The following is a 12,765-nucleotide window of genomic DNA, read 5'->3' on the forward strand; positions in this document are numbered from 1 at the left end:
CACTTCTTTACCTAATTGTGGCAGAATCATCTTCATATTGTGGGGTTGTCTCAGCCCTGATTTGCAAATATAAGAGGAAAATATTCTTTCTTTCCTGATTATACCTATTGCAGGTTTGAAATGTTCTGCTTTGTTCTTTTACCACGTATTTATCAAAAATGCAGCATCTTTGGAACTAGTAATGTCAGACAGCAGTGGTAGCAATAACATTTCATGTTTAGTGGTTTGTTGAGCACCCATTTTTTTTCTTTATTGCCCTTGCCCAGTGTGATCCCTGTTTGCTTTATGGGTGTGGAGGAGCAATGCTTTCATTCTAGATCCCAGCTATGCAGGTTGCTAATTCTACCCACTTGTTACTGTGGCTTAATTGAAGTTGGGGCCAGTCTATGACGTCAATTTCTGCATCCATGTAGTTCTGTCACTAGTATTATTGTGACACTTTTTGAGGCTTAGTGTAATCATGCCTTACATGCCAAGAAAAGGAATTTATTGGATTTGAGATCTCCATGTGCAGACAGCATGTGTTGGCCTGAAAATTGTTTGAAGTCCATCAGCATGGGCATTGGGATTAGAGATTCTGACATTACAGTTTACCTGGGTTTCCTGAATTTGGAAGACACTTAATTTAGCTCATAACCCGCATTTATGCTGTCTCTGTCTTTGCCACTGAGTTTTAAAACATTTTGGTTGCTGTGAAAACTATACAGTGAACATTGTGAGCTTTTATTGTAAATATTGATTAGGGTAAGATGATATTATTTGGGATCTTTGCCCATAAATCACATCATATTGTGTTTCTCTCAGACTTATGCAAATATTCACAATCATAACCAGGTATCAAAATTGGAAACCCACCTCACTGTGTTTATATTCTTCCTATACTAATTGTTTTTGTGTCTTATATCCAATTAGGGGAAAGCATATGGTGCTGTGGCTTGTTACTTTGGTATTGTTAGTTACTAAGAGAACTGCAAGCATCAACTCTCTCATAATACCTTCCACAAAAAAATGTAGAGAATGTTTATATTCATGACATAGATATGTCTGTTAAAGATTCTGCAGTACAAATGAGAGTAATCTGCACAAAAAGCATTTTTCTCTGTAGCTCATCAGGAGAGTGTCCTGTCAAGACAAACATGATTACTGCCAAGTGGGAGAAGTACAAAACAGGCAGGAGCCACTTAAGAGTCATTTCTAAGAAGTCTAGGTTCTCAACAGGACTAAAAATAGCTTTTCCTAAGTTGAAGAAGTGTTAGCAGCACTGTCTCTGTCATTTATCTTCCGCTCCATTGCATCCTCTTTAAAAGTAATGAAGTAATGAAGTTGCTTAGATAGAGAGAATCTTTTGATTGGTGTATAAGCATTATACATGAATAGGTTAATGACTATGAAAATCCCAGCTGGATGCTTCTAACACTAACTTACAGTTTCCATCAGAGATCAAAGTAATTTACTAACATAAATTATTTATACACAGGGCTGAAAGAAATTAATAATAACAATAAGGCAGCTCCATGGGATAATCACCATACCAGCAGCACTGATCTGTACCATGTAGCCCTGCAGGGGTTTGTAATTATCTCCTGCAAACCACACCTCTAGTGATTGGATTTTTTTAGCTTCATTGCAGTGGTCCCACTTCCAGTGCTTTGCCTGACAAATACCTTTTGAATTTAACAAAAAAAAAAAAAAAAAAAAAAAGTGTGGCAGTCATGCAAAAAGAAAAGATTACAAGAAGTATTGTAGAAATGCAGTTGATACAGATTTTCATACCAACAAAAGAAGTGCTAAACCTGATTCTGGATGCATTTAATGAGGTGCCTATGTTTTTACTTCAGGTTATTCACTGGAGTTAGCCCATCATCTGCTGCCATTTCCATGGCTTCCTGGTGATCTATGGAAAACTGGCTGTTCGTGTGATGCTGCTTTCTTTGTGTTTCCTGTAGCTGAAATTACATTAAAAGAGGCTAAAAAGGCATTAAACACCCTCTTAAAATTGCTCTTTAGTATAGACAATTACAGTATTTGCACAGAAGCATAACATGATTACAAACAGAGAAATGCTGGTGAGAAGTGATGGTCTCCGTGGCAATAGCTCTTTAGTGTAAAGTACTTCCTTCAGCTACTGCTGAAGCACTCAGATCAGAAGCAACAATCCTAGCACTATTTTATGTTGTCTAAACACAATCTCAATACAAGATTAAAAAAAAAGCTGCCAAACAAATTTTTTTTAAAAATTGAAACAAAAGCTAAAAAAACCCTTAAAACTCTTACAAATATCCACTGAAAGGAACAATTAGAAGCATGATTTAAAAGGGGACAAAAGTTCCTATGCTGCTACAACTAAAGCTCTGCCTAATGAATCTGGAGGTGAGGCAGAGCCCTTGAATATTGGTTAATACGTAGGTACAGAGATCTCTAAGATGGAGGGACTAAAATAAGCTTTCATATATCTCTTGTTTCAGTCTTTGCAGAGCCCCATGAATCCACAATCAAATTTAAGCCAACTCTACAATGTAATAGAGCAGTGACTGTGGAGAACACCAGGTGGCTGGGTGGCCTGTGATCATGATAACACAAATCAATAAGTAATTGATTTCTTTTGTTCTGAGCAACCTGCAAGGGATAGATCAACTTGACTATTACCCTGTCCAATATGGACTTGGAAAACCAAATGTCAGGTGAACAGGAGCATGTTTTGCTGTCACTGTGCCATTCAAAGCTCAGCTAAAGCCAGGTGTGAGCTATGCAGATTGCATGGCTGAAATCCTTATTTTCATGATCTGAATCTGGGATTTAGGACAGTATATGCAGTAGGGAGGAATAGTAAATTCTTTCATGCCAGTGCAGTCCAGATTCCTCTTTCAGAAGAAAGACATCTAGGGTTGTTCTAGATATGAGTAATTTTTTTTATATTTGTATAAGTCTTTTTGAACAAGGTAATAATATCATTCTAGCCTTTCTGGTTCAGAGGTCTCTTCCCCAGTGATTCACTTTGCAGCCTGAAGAGTCATACATGTTCTTACCTGAGTCTCATCTGCTTCCATGTTCCTTCTGCGGAAACTATGTCATATCCTTGCTTATTCCTGCTGCTTTTCTTGGAATCTGTCACAGTTCTACCATATCCTTTTGAGGTGAGGAGGACACCACGAGTTTTCAAGATACTGGCACAAGTGCATTCTGACAGCATTGTTTTTATACAATACATGCATTTAACATCACAAGCTATTTTGTTTGTAATGTCGGAGCATTTCTTAATTACATGTAACTCAGCTTATTCTGTGTGTTTCCTGACCACTGGTAATTGCTGAGATGATGTCTGGTAGAGAACTATCTATTACTGTCCCTGGATTTCAGTCCCAACTTGAAAGAATCAATTTAGAATCTGTCACTTTATATGTAAAGTCCTTTGCACATGAGCTGTCTATTCTGTAGGAGATATCCACTACATCCATGAGCATGTGAGTGAGTGAGTTGCTCTCAGTTGTGTCTAAGAAAACACTGGAAGCAAAGAGATACGATTGTAGAAATGTACTTTATACTCTACTATCAGAATAATTTGTGGAAGTAGACCTATGCCATAAAAACCAATGCCTTTGAAAGAGAAGCATGGCTATATGAAATTTTTTATTTGTCTGCTTGGTGTAAGCTCATCCTTCGTGTCTGAAAAACATCCTTGTTAGCCCCCCTAGAGATACCATGGGCCTGAAGGAAAGGAGGAAAGCTTGGATCATCCAACTCATCATTTATAAGCAATATTCTCCCTCTCTCATCTGCAAGTTCCTATCTCTTATTCATCCTTTTAAAACAAAGTTCCTGTAATTCTGAACATCATTCAGCTTTTCCCTCTTTGCCAGGACTGTTAGGAAAATACTAAGCAATGAATTGCAAAAGGCTGCATTTGGCAGATCTCAGATGATGGGCTGGAAGGCAAAACCAAATCCTTCCAGCAATTCCTTATGTGAGGAGGGACGTACTGTGTCCTTTCATGGTCCCTATCTGCCTGGTTTTTTCTTCTTTTGATAGACAGGAGACAAGTTTTTTTTTATACTGAGTATTTTGTACTTGGTGCGTTTTTTCATACTTTTTGCTTTTGTGACAAAGTCTGATGAGAAAGATCCATATTACTGTTTCACAGAAAACAGCCTATTAGCATGCTTCTTAATAGACTTCCAGTGAAATGCAGCTTGGAGAAAACAAAAAAATCCTGGCCTAGTTTAGAGAGAAGCAGTATTTGTGGGATCCCCTATTGTCAGGCGTGAAATCCTGAGAAGTATCACTTACTTTCTGGCCAGCATATATCTTGTCATTTGGTTGTATAGAAGATAGTTGCTGCAACAGACTTGAGGTTATAAAGGATTTCATCTGAACAATTTGTGGTAGTTTTCTCAATATTGTTCATTTGAATGTTTTCTTTAGCAGTACAAGTCAGAGATATAATCCTGTTAATTTTCTGCAGGGCTTTCAAAAGTGCATTTTTCAAAAGGTAAAAACACTCATTAAAGTAAAACATCATATCTTGTTTGTCTTCACAGCAAGAGAAGCTGGGTGATATCTGCTTCTCGCTCCGTTATGTGCCTACTGCTGGCAAACTGACTGTTGTCATTCTGGAGGCAAAGAACCTGAAGAAGATGGATGTTGGTGGACTATCAGGTATGTGTGTGAAAATCTGCTTGAAGATTTTGCAGGCTTGTAGAGGCAGAAAATCAACTAGTTTTCTGTTGGAAGTCTCTTGGCTGAGAAGGCAAGGGCTCTTGCTCCCTGTCTGGAAGATGTGGTTTATGTTTTCTGGAAAGTTAGGGCATGACTGACTATATCAGAACTATTCTAGTTAAAAAAAAAAAAAAAAAAAATCACAAGACATTGCATTCCACTCCAAGACAAGGTCTGAAGTGTTACATGATCAGATGACAGTGCAAGCTCTCTGTACTTTCCTTCTCTCGTGTTGCCTAGAGATAAATACAGACTATTCAGGCAGAGAAAAAAAATATGACTACAATTTCTATTGTCTGTTTAATCTCACAAAATGTGAGCATTTCACTGCATTGCTTCAGATAACAGGTGCTAGAGGAACTCACCCCAGCATGCCGTGCTGACTGCTGTTTAAGGTGCTAGGAAGGTTGTTTCTGCATTTGAAGGGCTCAGGTGGGATTGCTTACATGCACAGAGTTAGAGATGCTCTGCATTTGCGTGCACACCAGAAATCAAAATGACAGTCCTGTGTGTGTGGTAGGCAGTGAGGCTGATACATCCGTGCTTGATACCTGCCAGCAGCCCTGGCAGCCTTTCCATGGCTGAGGCTGTGCACACTGTGTGTGACAGGGTGTGTGCCACCTCTGAGGGAGGCACCTGGGCTGTGTTCCAGCAACTGGTGCAGATCCCTGTAGGTTTCTGTTCTCTGCTGCATCTGGAATTTGGACACAAATTACTATATAAATTGCCAATTAGTTGAGACCAAATTAAATAACAAGATGCTTTATAAGGTGAGGTCTTTCCAGGAGAATTTTGGTTTGTATGCCTTCAGTTTAGAAGAAAGCTGCCCACCATTGAGAAGGAGGCTATTTCCAGTACAATTCCAGAACTGAAAACTTTTACAGCTGCCACTAACACGTATGATGTAATTTCTCATTTTGATTTGCCAAGTGACAAGAAAAAAAGTGTTCTGCTCTTACTTTTTATAATCTTAGCACAAGATAATAGCTATATGCAAAATAAACAGAAATGGGAACTTACTAAAAGCAGCTATGAAGGTTTTATGTAGCATTCTTGATGAATAACTGGAGGACCTTGCTGCAGTGTGGGGAAACTTCTATCAATAACCAGTTACTTTTTGGTTTTGGTTTTACTTGCATCTGAAGTCATCCAGTGCACAGCAACAGACATAGAAGTGTTAAAGGACACTTTAAAATAAAATTAAATAAAATCAAAGGACACAGAAGTGTTGTTGTAGTCATTACTCAGTGAAGTTTAGCTTTTTCTTGTCCACAACGGATGCTCGATTAAGACACAACACTAATAGTTTCCCTAACACTTGTAATAAGCAAATTACAAATGAATGTTCATAAGCACATTTACTCCTAATAGTGTCCTAATGAAAGATTAGATTCTCATAATGACAAAGCATGGGGATTTTCTGACTGAAGGTTAGCTCTGACAGCCAGAGCATCTATATTTTTTCCCAAACTTTGTGAGAAATGTGATAGATAATGAGTGCTCATCTTATAAGAAATGAAAGAGAGGGGCAGGAGAAATACTAATGAACTGAAGAGCGTCTACAAACTTCAGATGGAAAATATAGTACATTGTGTTGGAAATAACTATGAGGAAATGAATGGACTTAATCTCCTCTATGTTCTGAGGCACATAGAGGACATTTAAATTTCTAGGGAAAGCGAGGTTTTGTTTTTAGGACCATGCCAAACCTGAAACATCATGTTCTCTTGGAGACAAACAAACCCAATAGGATACCATAGTTGTAGCAGGAATTCAAAAGTCACTGACAGTGATAAGTGGCAGTTAGTATGGTATTCCTGGGGCAGTAATTATAGATGAAATAATGTTGGTTTAAAGTAGATCCAGTATCTTTCATTAGGGAATTTATCTTTTGAATAAATTATGCAGGAACAACTTTGGAAATCCAGCTGAGATTCTGTTGTCATTATTCACACTACATATTACCTACTCTCTAAGTGCTGACGAAAGTGACAGGTTTATATCTTGATTAGCAAATATTTCCCCTTAGTTTTGTTACTTTCTCTAGATGCTAAAATGGCTTTTCATATTATAAAACTGAAAAATTTGCATGACAGTGGAGGTGGGAAAAGGTTAACAATCAAATGTGAACTCAAACTGAGTGTTACCTATATATTCAACAACAGCATTAAAAAGACGTGAAAATGCTGTTGACACAGATAGGGCAAACAAATCTTAGCAGTTTCTCAGAAATAGGCAAATAACACCTCTTTTGTTGTTGTTTTGAGTTGGGGATATATATTTAAGTTATTCTTCCCTTTTTTTTGAGAAGATGCTGGAAAAGCAGAATGAATGCAGACATTTGGAAAGGGTTCTGCTTTTCTCTTTCACTCATCCTTTATGCCTCTGTGAAGTTTGCCTGCCTCACAGAGAGCAGGAGCAAGGCCCTGGCTCCTGCAGAGGGAGAACTGACAAGCATTCACGGCACAGTGGCAGGCAACTTTGTGGCTTCCTTCTGGCTGCTTCTCTCTACATCTCAAGTGTTACTGCTGCTAGTAAATATCTGCTATACCTTTGAACCTCAACAATGTGGGAGGTTTCAGCATTTACATTATCTTTGGCCCCAGTACAAAGAACCAGTTGCTGTGGCTCAGTAGTCATCTGAACTTCTACTCTATATAAATTTATTAAATCCATAATTGTGGTCAATTGAGCTTAAATACATGCTTGACTATTTTTTGTATGTATATTTATGTTATGCAGATAGAGAGAGCCCTGTTACAAAAGTACCCAAAGCAAGAGAGATTGAAGTATATTGAGAACACTACCTTTCCTAGCATTTTTACAGGGCCTCAGCTGGTAAACCTTAATCCTCTTAGTCAGCATCTATATCAGAGTTACTGGTCATTACCACTGTTTTAAAAAAAAAAAAAAAAAAAAAACCCGAACATTTTATAAAGTCATTTATCACCATCATTTTTCATAGATTTTATTAGCAGTCAAAAGTCAAGCATAAATTACTTTGGAAATAGACAATGAAAGACAACAAACTAAACATCAGATTCATTAGACTTACTGTAACAAAACAATATCGCACATCTGAGCAATAAACTCCCTGGTCTTAAACTTAATTTCAACGTCAGGCTGTGACTAGAGTAAACCTTGGCTCAAACACTGAAACTATTTAGCCTGAGCTCATCAAGTCACTGCAACAAGTGGAAATTATCACTTCTGGTGAGCAAGGGGCTCTGGCAAGCTATTTTGCATATTCTAAAATGAATTTGTAATTATCTAAATTATATTCAAACCCATTGCTAATGAATCTGACATCTGGAAGATGATGTGTAGGAATTAAGGATACAAAGCAATTATTTTTTTTTTATCTGAACTTTCTGGTCTTGGACAGTTTTATAAGCATACTTCACCTAAAATGTCTATGAGACTTAGAAACTTACGTCTTACAGGGAACTTAGACTCCCAAGTTACTCCATTGGTTTTGTTTTGCTTTAATTTCATTTAGGTGATTTGCACAATTGGAAAATTTCAAAACCAGATTGTGGTTTAATCTCTTCAAACAGTCCTTAGATACATAATCCAACTAATTCCTTGATAAGGACACAATGCAGCTGGCCAATGCCATTCAGTTCACAATGGTTGTCTGTTAGTTATGGTTCTTCATCAGGCTTATGGTCCCTTCTTCTTCAGAAAAGGACAAGAATTATCTGCAGCTCCCCTATTAGATATTAATTTAAATCAAAGTAATACTGATTTCAAAGACAGATGTAAATAAATATGAAACTTTATTATAAATTCATTTTCATCTAATTTGTAGTAGTAATTTTAACTTTCTTTTTAAAGTGAAATTGATTGTGTAACCCTCAGTGCACTTATGTAGTAGCTAAATATGAACTGTGGGATAAATATGGTGCTTCTTTCTACTACATGGGAAAATTTGTAACACATACACGTTTGTACAAGCAGTTCTATAGCTTTCCATCTATTTAGCCATACCCTCTATTTGTATTCAGTTTTGTTCCTAACATAAAATAAAAACTTTAATTTCAGCTTACATCAGCTTTCTCTGCTTTGACTAAGCCAATCATTTAAATAAGTTACCTGAATACCTTGAAAAGCATTTTCCCTCTAAACCTTCAGGAGTGGCTGGGGCTGGCTCCTGAACAGACTGTTGTTATAAGGTGTTTGGCCACTTGGGCCCTTCAGCTTAAGTACCTTATTTTGGTTTTGGTTTGGGTTTTTTTAAAAACTTCAGTGGCTCTGTATATTACAGTGAAATACTGGTTTGTATCATGATATCACCTTTTATAGCTGATAGTAAGCCTTAACATACCTTGTCATCTTTTCAGGATGATTCCAGTATGGTTTATTCCTTCTAAAAATCTTTGAAAGCTAATGTGCTTTTGTTGTCTTTATATTGTTTTAGTGTGCTTAGCTTTTAATGGGTATATTTACCAGGAATGTATCCTAGAAGCAAGCAATACACCCCTCACATATGTCCTCAGCACTGCTGCCTCTCACCATGCCCCAGTTTCAATGAGGAGTAGATGCCCTAGCTGACATGGGCTCAGGTATTGAGCTTGGGAACTGTTGCCAAGTAACAGATACTGTAGCAGAACCTAAATTGTACTATTTAGTGCAAATTAATGCTTAGAAAGAACTGTAAGGAGAATAGGATTGTCATTGGATCCATGTGTGTGCTCTTCCTCCTGCAGAAAGCTGCAGATACAGTTGTGAAAAGAAAGCAGCCCATAATCGGCCCATTATGTGTGCAAGCTAATCTCAGTATTTATGAGTTATAAATAGAAAATACACAGCACCCCTTTGTATCTGCCAAGTAAATACTCTGAACCATCTCTGAGGATCAAATGGTTCTCTAGCAGGAATACAGCTAGTTTTATACGATTCAAAAGATTGCATTCAAATTCAAAAGGCTTGGTTCAATGTCTTAGAAAAGAATTGAGAAATTAAAAATTATTTTGAGACCAGCTCTTTGAAAACCAAGTGAATGCTCATTATGCAGTCAGCACATTCCTTTTAACAACTTCATGAAAACATAAGAAACTTTAAAAGCTGGCTAATACGAGTGCAATATATGGGAAAATAAATACACCATTAATGTCATGGTCTTGCTATAAGGCCTGTTTTAAGCATAACTCAGCAAGTATTAAGAGAAAACAGCCTTATTATAAGGTGAAAGTAAAAATAAATAACAAACCACCACCACCACAGCTGTATTTTCAACTAGCCTAATCCTAAGGAATCCAGCAAAGAGATCAGTACCAACAAATATTTTAAGTTCTCTACTTAGTGTGGAGGATTTCTACATTATCTAACATTGCTGTCTCTCTATTACACCAGCAGCACTTCCAACAGCAGATGGCTGCAGCAGTGCATTTCTCATGCTCACAAAGTGGTTGCACAGCATTGTACTAAATTAATTGTGGGCTGCTACAGTGGTGATGGTGTCAGTTAGCAAATCTCCAGCACATTAAAACCTTTCTCTCCTGCCTCAAAGAACATTCTTGTTGGTGACATCTTCTGTAACACTGGGCAGCAGGTGGAGGTTTGCCTGAAGTGGTGCTTCCTCAATAGTTAATTAAGGTTTTAGGGAGTAGTTTCTTCTAATCCCAACTCACACTTTTGACAACAAGCCATCTTCTGCCTCAGTTTAAAAGCTGAAGAAGGAAGTGCCAAAATCAACATATGTTCCAAAGTACAATGTATTCATCATAGAAGCTATGTTAAAGGGTACGCACACTCTCATATTTCAGGGTATTTTGGAAAGTCTTAAGAGGAAATTGTCAGGTAACTGTCCAGAGTCCAGAATTTCTACTGCATTGTATGCTACAACTGTTGTACACAACAATACATTGTATTAGATGAACAGTCAGTTTGTTGATTCATACAAAGAAGCAGAGTCAAATTGTTCTGCTCTCTTTTTTCTCCTGGGCTTAAAATGAGGACTCATGCTTTCTGATTGTCAGAGAGTTGCATTAAACTTGTGGGCATTGCTGTGAGAAACCTTAAGGCAATCGCTGTGCTGAAAAAGTGCCTTGGCTCAATAGCTTTCTGAATAGCTTCTTGATTTGAGAAAGGAAAGGTTATGTCATGTAGACGCTCACCAAAGGTACAAGTGGTCAGCACCCAGCTGGCTGGACACTGCCAGTCAATAGTCATCATTTTATGGAATTTCTGTTGATTTCCTTCTATTTCCCTTCCCCAAAACAAAGAATATGAAGACTTCTTATTCTTTTATTTCAATAGCCACATCTAAACAATGCATTTTATGTTTGTATGCCTATTTCTTCCTGATTAAATTATAGTAAGTTTTTATTTGGTTGTGCAGTCCCAAAGCAAGTGTAAAGATGTGTGTGTTAATCATCTCATTTTCATATAAGTAATTAATGCTTTAGGTTTTCAAGATCCTGAAGAATTTCATAGCAATGTGAGTGGCTGTAAAATGGATGTAGAAATACTGTAGATAGATTCTAGGGTCCTCAGGGAAATTAGTCAGTTCTCTTACAAGTAAATTTAATTTCTTTTTACTCTCTTAAAATTGCAGCCTACATATTTTTATTTTTTATGGGCTTTAAGAAAAAAAATAAAAAAGAAAATATCCTTTTCCTCTTTATAAATACAGTTTAGATAAGTGCCGAAATGTGCGGAGAAAGTAAACAAGGTATAAATTTGGCTATTTCCTTTTCACAGCAGTGTAAAGTCATACAGGTTTTTAAGACAGCGTGATGAGTGTTTTGTTAGCACTGTCAATGCAACTGAGATTTGCTCAAGTTTGTGGCACTGTCTGAAGAACTATAAACAATTTTAAAGTTTTTACATTACTTTAAATCCCACATGCATCTTTTGTTTGTTTAATCCCATGTGGGTAGAAAAACGATTGGTTTTGCAGTTGCTTGTTTATAGACCTCCTGCTTCTGTTTCCAGTGTGTTAACTCCTTTATGTGCACATGTCAGTGGAAATAAACATTTCACAAATTACACCTTTGATCCCAGATTATCCTGAAAGGAGCAGGGGTTGTATGCTAAGAAGGTAACTGCACATTTCACCTGGTACACTGCTGAAAATGTCCATGACAAGGGAGAAAGCATGTGCTTCAGCATAATAAGAGAGATAAGAAAACAGGTATTTGTAGATCTTGGTTGAAATCATTACTTACATAAATCCTTTATGGGTCATAGCAGTTCATATCTGTTTGCACATTTGGCAAGTGAAGCTCTCCAATGGAAGCTGTGAGATGCTATTTGGCAAAATGAAAAGGAAGCTTTCTTCTTGCCAATTCCAAAGTTTATTTTCCAAAACCTAATTAAAGGTGAAAGTCCTGCCCTCTCTTCTATTGATGCAGTTCCCCAAAAAGGTCCCATTACCTCTTGAGGTAACCGAAGTACAGTCTTGTTGCTGAGATTGGGATGCCAACATTCAGTTTTCCTCATTGTGCCTGTTGTCTCTCTGGCTAGAGTGATATGAATCTCAATGGGGATTGAGGTTTGAAGGGGAAGGGACCTACACAATGAGGGATCCGCACAAGCCCTTTATTTAGATACTGATTTAAGACAGCTAAGGTGCTAAACAATTATTTAGCAAAGCTGAAGAGAGGAATCTGGTTTTTTTTAAGCCTCTTAATTGTGTGATTGGTTTTGAAGACAAAACCAGGTTTTCTTCCTCTGTTATAGCAGTCTTGTTGATAAGATGGAGCTGGCTGTATTTCTCTCGACTCATGCACCTATCACCAATATAATAAAATAGTAAAATTGGTAATATAGAGGGAACAACTCCTGACATTTTGTGGTTATTAGTGCAGATATTCAGTTCTCTCATGTTTATGAAGTTATCTTTTTTCTGTCTTCTTGATGAATATGCTATTGCTCATTCCCAACATGAATGCCTTTCTATTCTGCTGAGCTGTCTTCAAATTTACAAATAGCAACATTTTATATTATATTTAAATAAAAGTAATTTCTGTGCAGGGGCTTCTTGCTACATACCATCCAATCAGATGTTAATGAAATAATTACAAAATAATAAAAGATATAACTCTA

At 37.2% G+C, this 12,765-nt stretch overlaps 1 protein-coding gene across 4 annotated transcripts in view; it reads left to right on the forward strand.

Moving 5' to 3' along the window:
* SYT1 (synaptotagmin 1) overlaps positions 1–12,765 on the forward strand; it is a 327,942-nt gene that overhangs the window by 273,772 nt on the left and 41,405 nt on the right. For all 4 annotated transcript variants that reach the window (XM_021528113.3, XM_021528116.3, XM_021528115.3 and 1 more), the window contains one exon: positions 4,536–4,653. In XM_021528113.3, coding sequence (XP_021383788.1) covers positions 4,536–4,653 — 118 coding nt within the window. The remainder of the gene's footprint in view (positions 1–4,535; positions 4,654–12,765) is intronic.

This window comes from Lonchura striata, chromosome 5, assembly GCF_046129695.1.
Source record: "Lonchura striata isolate bLonStr1 chromosome 5, bLonStr1.mat, whole genome shotgun sequence".
Lineage (NCBI taxonomy): Eukaryota > Metazoa > Chordata > Aves > Passeriformes > Estrildidae > Lonchura > Lonchura striata.